The sequence below is a fragment of the Dermacentor andersoni genome, chromosome 9, assembly GCF_023375885.2.
Source record: "Dermacentor andersoni chromosome 9, qqDerAnde1_hic_scaffold, whole genome shotgun sequence".
In the NCBI taxonomy this organism is placed as follows: domain Eukaryota; kingdom Metazoa; phylum Arthropoda; class Arachnida; order Ixodida; family Ixodidae; genus Dermacentor; species Dermacentor andersoni.
The window spans coordinates 60605291-60616395 of NC_092822.1; the positions used below are offsets into that span (position 1 = coordinate 60605291).

The 11105-nt window shown below is 46.1% G+C and overlaps 1 protein-coding gene across 1 annotated transcript; it reads right to left on the bottom strand.

Annotated features, from left to right (window-relative positions):
- Nucleotides 1-447: 447 nt before the first annotated feature.
- Nucleotides 448-10089, bottom strand: LOC129384171 (prolyl 4-hydroxylase subunit alpha-2-like). The gene is made up of 5 exons (XM_055069378.1): nucleotides 10006-10089; nucleotides 9692-9754; nucleotides 4401-4469; nucleotides 2369-2465; nucleotides 448-1597 (listed from the first exon to the last, which is right to left on the bottom strand). Exons 1-5 carry the CDS (start codon nucleotides 10087-10089, stop codon nucleotides 1404-1406), a joined length of 507 nt encoding a protein of 168 aa, XP_054925353.1. The 3' UTR covers nucleotides 448-1403.
- Nucleotides 10090-11105: the final 1016 nt, after the last annotated feature.

The window sequence follows — 11105 nt, forward strand, 5'->3', positions numbered from 1 at the left end:
GGGTGTGTCTGGGTGGTTTCAGGAAGGGCTCACAGGGTATTAAGCGAAACTCGTCCTGGTTACAGTTGCTGGATTGACGCGTCTTCTCAGGTATTGAATGACTTTCTCTCGCCGAGGTATTTTACACTGAAGCACAGGAGCATAGAATTCACACCTTGAAAATGTCATTCAGAAGAGACCCTGTGTCCAGCGTACAAAGGTTTCCTTTGTGTCCTTGGAAAAGTGTTGTAACGGGTCACTGTGGGATCCAAGAACTATGCTGAGCCAACGGGCGCAATGAAATTAACCAACCATACCCGGAAAGGAGTTAGAGCTAGTAGTCAATGTCATAAAGAGGAGCTGGGGACAACAAGCTATAAAAGTGTGGAATCGTCTATCACTAGTAAGACATACTACGGATATGCGTCAATCTCGTTATTATTTTTTTTTTCTGTTGTTCGGCGATTTTATGCCATTGTCTGACTTCTATGAACTGAAGTTACTCCCGCTCATCGCTTTAACGCGTGCGTAGAGGTGATCGAAGACACTGTGTCGACTTCGGCGTAAACAGTTTGTTTTTGACAGGTAGCTGACAAAGTTTGACATGTGAGCTTTTTCGTCGACTTTGTTCATTCAATAAACAGAAGTATTCTTTCTTTCTTTTATTTTCTCTGTCACCGTAAACCGCAAGAGTTCCGCAGTTTACTAGCTCTGGCATATTTGCGCTATACGCATCTTGTTACAAGCCTAAGGTGCCTAAAGTTATTCACACAAGGACTTGAAGAAAACGCACACCGTAAAACTTCATTGACCATATAATACCGACTTTTCAAAGCATTGACACAACTTTCTGCCACATTCGTCAGAGTTCTGGCTTTTTTTTTTACTAGACTTACTTCACCATTATCATTCTCAAAGAACGCCATCTCTTTTTCTATTGGAATTACCCACTTTTTCTCAGCAATGAATAATTATGCGACACGTTTCGGAGCATTTATTTCACCTTTGCATCCATACTACTGTAGGTTCGGCCATAGTAAACAGCGCCGTGCCGGGAGCAAGCTTGAATTTCCTTGCTTAGGAACCAAAAAAAAAAAAAAATGTGCGCAGAGACTTTTATGTTGAGTGTACGTGGCTACTGTATTTGCCAAGAAGCTTTTTATCGCGTCACAATAAAAGTCGTGCAAGAAACAGCACTAGCGATATCAGCTGTCAGGTGGAAGGCCAACATCATCAAGGTGGTGTACATAAGACTGCACGGACCATCCCTTGTCTCTGTAACATACTTAAAGAAGTGTTTCATTGTTATACTTTTTTGGCATGTGCCGCGCGTTGACCTTTCTTTAACACTCTCAATGCGTTCCGTTATATAAACAATTCTTTGCTTTTGTTTTCACCTTATTTAAACATAGAAACAATAGATACTAACAGGGACGACCTATCGTTCCCATTGAAAAAAATATAGCAAAAGAGAGTGATACAACAAGAAGACAAATATAAGCAGCAGGACCAACACATAAAGGAGACAGATTCGCAGAATCGGGCGTCCGTCTTCCTTTCGTCGCTGGGCATGGTCGTTTGAACATCTGGCCATTGGTTCGAATCCACAGGTTCGCGACTGCAATAGCAAAGATAGTGCAACAGAATATGTTAGCTAACCTCGACAAGCGGAACGAAATAGTTAAGGGTAGTAAACCGTGCATTTTATTCCGTCGGAAATGTATGGTGCAGGATGTGCTACCATTAACCATTTAGGCGTAGTCGTAGTACAGCACGGTACCTAATCGAATCACATAAGGGTATCTGAGAGGCCCAGCATTTTTAAGGCCTTTGCAAGTGAAACACTCCTACTTGATTTGATAAAAATCTGGCTGACAGGGCACATTATGTTGACTTCTATAAATAAAAATGCTCTATGCGCCTTCGGGCGATATTTAGCTGTAATTGGTAGCCAAATAATGAACAGCAGTTTGTTTTGTTGACCATGCGGTACGCTTGGCGTACATTCAGAATAATTTATTTCTTCCGCTAGCAAAAATATTTTCGTATTTGCCTTGGCGTTTGAATTTGCCTGTTGACATTTCTCTAGTTCACGACAAACAAAGTAGGAAGCTGGGTCTGAAAGCACGTTGTTGTAGTCGGCACCGAGAAGTTTGGGGACCGCGGGATGTGAGAAAAAGTTAAATTTCCAGGCAGTTTTCGAGTGTAGACAGTAAAACCATACATCACTGTGCTGGTTGAATGTACGTGCTATTACTTGTTGGAAATACGACTACCACGCACATGTCCAGAATGTGGAAATGGACATTTTCTTTTTTTTACATTGCGTGGTCCATAAGCATTTGTCGAATGGTCGCAGGCCCTACGAGGATAGAGACAATTGACGTACTGTGCTTTGTGCCGTGTAGCACGGAGCATCCGCCGTGCAAGGTGCGGACGTCGTAGCTGCCGTCCTCGCGCATGTTGTACCAGAAGGCAGCCGAGCCCTGCAATAAGGGACAAGCACACATGAGTGGCGATTACAATGTTCGGGTTAGCTTCATTTCATACTGATTCAACAAGATTGACTTGGTAAAGTTCGCATAGCAAGCCGCAGTAAAATGTTAGTAAAAGTGCAATCTGCTTGTGCATTTTCACTCTGACAGCAAATAGCGACTTCTCAATACCATGAACCACGCCTGTATGTCAGTGGCCATGGCGTCGAGCTCCTGAGCGCGAGGTCACGGGTTCGATGCCAACCACCTGGGCCACACTGTGAGATGGCCAAAACAAAAGAACGCTCGAGTACTGCGCAGTGGGCTCTTGTTAAAGAAGCCCAGATGGTCAAATATGATCGGGAGCCCCACACTACGACGTCCCTCTAGACCCACTGAGCAATTTCTGGGCCTCAATTCACCTTAATTTTGACGTGAAGCTATTTTAATATTAGTAAGAGAAGGTCGCTTGCGGAATTAGACTGCACGCACGCCTGCGTGCTGTAACAAAAATTAAACATGGAAGTTTGCTAATGCCTGAATAAATGTAACTTGTGCAATTGGTTACGTTGTTTCTGCACCCACGTTCCCATTCCCCATTTTTCAAGACGCACAAGTCATTTCCTCTGCTCTACTGCGACTGCGTCCGTGATATAGCCCACCCATCTTTTTCCCTCAGTACTGTGAAAGCAGGCAATACAACATTCGCACATTAAGGGTAGTCTTATCGAGTGGACAGATGGTTCGAAAAACGCTACACCCCTGTGCCTGCTATTATTCACTACGGGTGGTAACACTATATGTAATAGGCTACGAAACAGGCTCCAGGAAAAAAAAAACAACTTCGCAAAATGGAACTGAAGCTCGCTGCAGTGTTGTGATGCCGGAAGTCGTTGTGTGACACAGTGATCGCGATAAGGAAACTGAAAAGGCATAACACCGGAAAATGGAAGACCATGAAGGCCAAAGGCTACGTCACGTTAGCACCGTCTCAAACGGTGTGTGAGCACTCCTGTCAAGCGAACGACAGGGCCCTGTCATCCGTGTTTCTTCCTGGGGAGTCATCTGTCGGTCACACGAGCCTTGCCATCATTCTAAAATTGGTTGTCACTTTGCATAGATACTAGCTCATTCAATTTCCATCGAGTTGATTCCCGGGTGTTACTATCGCCACTGCGTTTTGTTTGTTTAATAGTTGTTACTGATTCATGACCAGGCGTCTATGAGGAGTGTTATACAATTTAGACAACAGTCTGAAAATGAGAATTCAGGGTGGGTTCAATAGTGAACCGACCCTGAATTTTCAGCTTTCTCGTTCTTTACATCGCAGATGTTTCTTGTGTTGCCGTAGAAAATTTACAAAAAGGCCACTCATAAGCGTCACTTTCGTTTACATCGCGAGGCGCCTTATGTTCTACAAGGTTTCAAGCGATCCTTCCAAGTGATCTTTCTGTGAATAGGTATGCGGCCCATTTCTCTGCGTCCGGACTTCGACATGCACTTGCACACTGAAAGAATGGCGTTACCTTAAAGTTTCATGCTTTGCCGAAAGAAGAAGTAAGCGCTAGATGCGGCGATTACGTCAAGATGAAAATTGTTTTGAGAGTGTGATAGAGAAAAAGAAATACACGTAGCGTTATGAAAGAAACTATGTGCTGTCACAATACGCAAATGTAAAGGAAAAAATACAAAAAAAACGAAGAGTTTGTACAGCCGACTAGAATCTTTGCGAACATATTATAACTGATGGCCCATGTAATACTACGTTACGCATTTCCTTGAAGAGCATTTTCCAGCTTTTCTGTTTTATATTCATTTAGGCAGGTCGTTGACAAAGTTCCAGGTTTACGAAGGTTCTGTTATTTGAGTCCCGGTAATTTAAAAAAAATCTTCGTACGACTTTTTCTTTTTCATTTCAAATAGAGTGATCCATGGACTCTTTCTTACCATTCGCGGAGTGACAGCCGCCTTGGCGTAGGGCAACGCAGTCGCACCTCCCAAACCCACGTCTGAAAGCTGCCATGGTAAAAGTAACGGTAAAGAAAATATGCCATTTATTACGGCAGCACAGTTATAACGACCATCAGAAGGCGAGGACCACCTTTGTGAAATAGTAAAAAGAAAAGCGACAATGGAAAAATGAAATTAAATGGGGTTTACTACTACTGGCAGAGACGGTGTATGAAATAGTAGATTATAATAGTCTTCAAGGAAGTGTTTTTCACGTATTTTAGTCTCCCTACCCTGAAAGGGGAAGATGGGGAGAATAGGCTGTTGCGTAGAGGAGGAAGTTGAAGTGTTGAAATGGGGGGGAAGGGGATTGTTGGTGTTGAGTTGCGATAGATGTAGCACATATCATGATCACGATGAATTTATTTCACCATACACATGGTCGCAGCTTTTGGGCAAAAATCTGTGCGAAACAGCTTGACTGCGCCCAAGAGACCCCATCAAGGTAGAGCAGCGTGACGATGTAAACATCAGTAAAAAAACTAAATAAACAACAAAATGAGGTGTTCAAATAAAATGAGCGTGCAGCTAATACAGAACACATAGTTCAATACAGCATCAGTAGCCAACATGTCATTAGGTGTCCAGCATCCACATTGAAATTTCAAGAAAGTTACGTGTGTAGCTGATACATGAAACCATTTCATACATAAGTAAAACTAAGGAAGTAATGTAGTTCAAGAAAAATTGAAAACAATAAATGAAATTACAACAACGAAACACTTGACAGGTTATACAAAAATCACTTCAAGTTCAACAACTCTTAGATACATAAATATTTAGGCCAGTGTTAAGTATTTTTATCATTATGTGTTAAGAAACTGCTGCCTCAACTGGTTTAACGTAGGCATATGTGAAATGCGCAGCTATTTAAAACTGACGGGAGATTATATCTTAGTGGCTTATGTTTATATTTAGTTCTAAAGCGAGGAACATACCCGTCATCAGTATTTCTTGTGGCATCAATATGTTCATGGCGTTCTAGAGATGCGGTTGCGGTTAAGATGTCATGAAAGAGGCTGTTTGAAAAATAAAACGCACGTAAAATTCGAAAGTTCTACAAAGTTGTCACGCCAGTGATATTATAGGTCCCGAACAAGGGACCGGTGTTCCTTGTTCAGGGCCACCAGTTGGGTGATTTCCAATGTACCGGATGATTATTTTCTGCACTGCAAGGATTTGGCCTTCAACGCTGCTGAGCTCGACTTAGTACTCAGACGCAAGGCTCCCCACCTGATCCGGTAATACGGTCAGTGGAGATACAACCCCCGATCTCACCTTGGGACAACCTCCAGGTTGGAGGACAACCTCCACATGGGACAACCTCCAGGAGGGGCTAGGCAGTGACCATTACATACTTGACATTCTGTTGTGTGTCAAACCCAGACCGCCCGCGAGATATGAGTATGTGGACTTGGACCTTTTTCGGAAAATAAAAATGACACAGTCCCACCAGACGAGACCTATACAGATCTGCTAGAGAATCTGAACATGGCAGTTAAAGGAGCAACCAAAGAAATCATTACGGATCTTGAAGTTCCTAAAATGGACTCGAGACTCGCTCACCTTCTGGAGGCCAAACACGCCGTCTCAGCCACGTGGAAGACCCAAAAGCTTGATCGTAGACTCAGATCGAAAATCGCGCTTCTTAACAAGGAGATTGAAACCTATTCGGCCCAGCTGGCCCTGCAGCAATGGGATGAGACGTGTACCGAAACGGACGGGCGTATGCGGAGAGGTAGCAAATCGAGCTTATTGAAAAGTCTCGTCGACGATAAACAGTCTAAGGACACCATTAGCCTTGCAACGGATAGGTTTATAAAGAAGCAAATCACAATCGGTCTCACCGACAGGGAATTCGCCAACAACTTAGCGCATACTTATCCCCCCCTCGCCAAAGACGCGGATCGACCGGTAGAGCGTGTAAACTGCATAGGACTCTGGGCACCTGATCTAGATGAACCTTTCACCGTGTCAGAGATCAGACACGTTCTCTTCAATCTAAATGACAGATCAGCCCCGGGACCTGATGGAATCACGAATAAACTCCTGAGGAACCTAGACGATAGGGCAATCGATATAGTCACGGCCGAAATCAACGAGGTATGAGAAACTGGACAGGTCATGATAGACTGACGTACTGCAAAAGTGGTACTCATACCCAAACCAGGAAAACCCCCACATATAAATAATCTGCGGCCTATTTCCCTTACATCGTGCATCGCCAAGTTTGCGGAGCACGCGATACATAACAGGATCACTGAACATATTGAAAACAAGGAGCTCTTTAGACACAACCTAATCGGCTTTAGACAGGCGTTGTCCGCACAGGACGCTATGCTTTTGCTTAAGAAACCAATATTTGATAACCCTACTCGCGACGGGAGAGGAGTCCTCGCACTGGACCTCTCCAAGGTATTCGACAGGGTCGCGTATAAACACATCCTGACGGAGGTTTCCTCTCTTAACCTTGGTGAGCGGTTTCATGATTACACCAGCTCTTTCCTCGCGGATCGCAAGGCACACCTCCGACTAGGCACGATCTCGGGAGGACCCTACAAACTAGGCACCTGCGGCACCCCTCAGGGCTCGCTCCTCTCCCTGCTATTATTCAATATAGCCATGCACAAACTCTCCACTCGCCTCGATGCAATCCCGAACGGGGGTAACGCCATTTATGCGAACGACATCACGACCTGGGCGCCGGGCGGATCGCTAGCCATGCTCGAACACTGGTTACAAAGCGCTTTGGAGGCCACCGAATACTTTCTTTCAAACACGGGCCTTGAACTTTCCCCCGCTAAATCAGAGCTACTGTTATACCACCAGTCCAGACAAGGGGTCAGTAACCTTGCGCCTCTGGAAACTCTGCCGACACAAATTCGAGCTAAGAACGGGCATCCCATACCGAATGGACTCGGTCAAGATTCTACGTCTCGTCATTGATGCCAAGGGCTGTAACTCGACGGCCCTCAACGGGCTCACTGGAAAGGCTAGTATTGTCCTAAGACTTGTAACGCGCGTCTCAAATCGAAGAGGTGGTCTCAAAAAGGACAATTTGCTCAGAACTTATCAGGCATTCTTCCTGAGTCATGTTTCTACATCGTGCCGTACCTTAATTGAGGAAAAGCGGAAAAGGTCAAGCTCGACTCCCTAATCAGAACCGGCCTCAAGCGCGTACTCGGCCTTCCGCAGTCCACAAGCACTGAGAAGCTGCTGGAGCTAGAATTCCATAACACCATCGATGAGCTAATAGAAGCTCACACAGTGGCTCAAATAATGAGGCTTTCATCCTCTAAGCCAGGGATCAAGATTTTAGAAGAAGCGGGAATCCAACCCCGACATTAACCGGCGACCGAAGTTAGCTTTACTTGGAAAACCAGAACTCGCATCATGGTTTTCCCTGTCCCGCGAAACATCCACCCAGTGCATAACGAGGGTAGAAGATTTGCGAGAGCCACGTCCATCCTTAAAAAGATCAATCAGCACAAACTAGATACCCCCTTTGTCGATGCTGCCAAATATGACAGTGGGGATAAGTTCGCTGTCTCGGTGGTAGACGCGGGGGGCAACCTGGTCAATACAGCCTCAGGTTATATGAAGTTTGCCCATGTGGCGGAGAAAGCGGCGATTTCTCTGGCTTTTCACAGTTCAAAAGTTCCCGCTATTGTCTTCTCGGACTCGCCCACGGCGATTAGATGCTTCTCGTCCGCCCTCGTGTCTGAACAGGCGAACAGTATCGTGAACAAAGCACTTCAAAGAACTAGGGAGAGCAGCGAAGGAGGATACCACATCTCGTGGTTCCCAGCCCATCTAGATAGTTCAATTTACCAGCTTGAATGTAATCCTGACGAGCAGGCCTACAGGAGATGCGCGATTTCACGTACCGCGCTGTCGCGGGTAGCCAGGCTTGGAACGAGGTCAACTTCCACAAAGATCCATTATGTACTTTCTACGAAATTGTTTTCCATTATCGACTGGGCAGGAGGACATTTCCACCCCCTCCCCCCAAATTGAACGAACCGCAGGCTAGCACACTCAGACTTCTGCAAACCCTTTCGTATCCCGCTCCTCGGTCCCTTAACAGGATAGATCCGGACCCTTAACAGTCGTGTCCCAGATGCGGTCATGACTCATGCTCTTTTGAACACTTGCTCTGGCTGTGCCCAGCCCTTAACGCTTCTCCACCCATCATGAAAGAACAATGGCAGGAACCCCTCAAGAGCAGCAATCTTCACATTCAATTCCAGGCTGTCCAGAGGACCCTCGACAGATATCGCTTACCCCTTTCATGAGTGGTACTTCGATGCTATTCGTAACTAGTATTTCATGGCTCGTTCTAGTCTCATCTATCTCTCCAAAGCTACGTTAGAAAGGAAAATGGAACGGCGTCTTTACGTACACTGCTCAATGCCGACAAGCCGACTTTTTTGGACGTAGTGAAAGACCAGAACATACTGCTCAACCACGAATGCTCAACTCGACGAAAGCGGACAGCAACACCGCCAAGTACGAAACAAATTTTCGTTTTTCACAGGCGCATGAAATGTGTTTTATATTAGAGTGTTTCAGCTTGTAAGCTTCTTAGAGTATACTTCTTACCGTTAACGGATTACCGGGGTACACAGGAGCCGTGGTCGGCAGGAAAAAATTCGGTGGCGCCATCCCGTGACGCCTTTTCCGACTAGAATGCATTTAAATCGTCTTTGTGATGGGTGAGTCGAACGGGTCGAATGGTCGATGGGTCGAACGAAAACAATGAAGAGACGGAACGTTGATGATTACGTAACCATAACGAACGTCTTATACAAGTATTTAAGTAGAATACGGTAGGTCAGTGCAGTATATTAGGTGTGTGTGCGCCGTGGTGTTAAGTTCTGCGTCAAAGACGTCGCCACCAGAGTTGTTTCCGCCGTACAGCTCTCTACGGTAACCAGATATTGCGAGAGCCGTAATAGGTTTCCGGAGAATCAGAAATTCTTCATGAATAATTTTGCTCAGAAACGTGCACCATTTAAGTCGTGTTTGACTGCCACTGTCTAGGCGAGATTATCGAAGCGCCGCAAGTCACAAACAGAATGTTGTCTTTTCTTTTTCCAAGCTGTTAAAAAAAAGCAAGCAAAAAGAAAACCTTTGACAAAGACTGCGAGAAAGTGAACCGAACAGCACACTCTCACGCCTCGAGTATCGGGCGTCGAGCAGTGCGAGGGTAGCTGCCATAAACTCACGTAGAACATGAAGGTGGCGATGCGGTCTCCGGACTCCTTATCCTCCTCGTCTAATTGTTCTAGCTGCGTGAAGCGGGTGGAAAGAAAAGAAGAGTTAGTAAAAAGGCACACCAAAAGCGTATTAGCTTCATGCAGACGCAGTCTCGCGTGCCGTAATGAAACACATTTGTCAGCCCTTCCACTGTGTGAAGAAAGACGACCAGCGAAGCTCTTATGTGTTCTAAAATGGCGAAGTTATATATATGTGTATTAGAATATATATGCACTTAAAGCCTGCGTCTCGCCAGTGCTGCTTTGCCGCTGCCGGAACTGACATTCCCGGTTTTGCTCACGCCGCCGTTCTTGACGGTCACGCTGCCGGTCTTTGTCGGTCGTCGCACACGACGGGCCAGGCTCATCGACGGTAGCGGCTTCGCGCCGCCGGCGCACTCATTCTCGCTGTCGCTCCCGTCGTCGTTCTAGACGGACACGTTGCTCCTGTTCGTCTTCCCATAGAACCGGTCAGTAGCAACTGCCGATAAGGTCGCTAGGTGACACTGACGTCACTCTATAGAGCAACAAAGATTGGACGATACATACGTGTACGGCCTTCACATGGACTCGGAAAAATGGACGCTATAAGCGTCCCTGTTGGTGGGTTGCGCCACCAGGCTCTTGTTGCTATAGCGACGAGCCCCCAAGAGTCGGGGAACGCGTGCCGCGCCGGCAACTATGGGTCATCAAACACTCGACTTGTCACTTGCCGTGAGCGCAATAGAATAAGCCATTAGCCATCCGTCATAGGTGTTGACGCTTATGCTAACTAACCTACAAGGCTGGATTCTCTTTTACGCTAAGTCTGGAGACGAGAATTTTTGTTAGTCGACGTAGGGGGTGGACACGCACGGACGCAGAAAACTTGCCGGAGTAGCCATATACAGTTTCGCTATAAAACGGAGAGACCGCTCCACTGAGCGTGCATTGAGGTTCGGGATCAACAACGACGAACAAGAATCTGCATCAAAAAACAACAATGACGTAGCCGTCGCTTTCACTAGGTGCACTCGCGTCTCGATTGGTTTTTTTCATCTCGCAGTATTAAAACGAAGATTTCTTTGCCTCTTCCTTCGACTTTACCACTGCTGTTGCTGCTGCTGTCTGGCACACCGCGTCGGGAGGTGGTTCAAATCATGTGTACATATGACAGGAGCGCGGCAGAGAGGGAGCGCTACGCGAGAAACTCGTTAGGACTTTTGCACTGCGTGGAATGTGCACAATGTCCTCGGGAGGCCAGTGGGCGTCACCACATTAACCTCTTGACGGCTGTAATTATCGGTGACCGTACAGAAAAGCACTGCAGAAATTACATGCCTTACCTTTCTACTAGCGTGCAAGTCCAGAAGGAAGCTAGCCGGAATGGTAGAGAGGAAGGGGA

Excerpts from the sequence above, each read along its gene's own strand:
- LOC129384171 (XM_055069378.1), bottom strand. The coding sequence starts at position 10,089 with ATGAGCCTGGCCCGTCGTGTGCGACGACCGACAAAGACCGGCAGCGTG. Across the intron at positions 2,466-4,400 it reads CGGCTGTCACTCCGCGAATG|GGCTCGGCTGCCTTCTGGTA; the intron begins GTAAGAAAGAGT and ends CCCTTATTGCAG. Across the intron at positions 1,598-2,368 it reads GCTACACGGCACAAAGCACA|TCGCGAACCTGTGGATTCGA; the intron begins GTACGTCAATTG and ends TTGCTATTGCAG.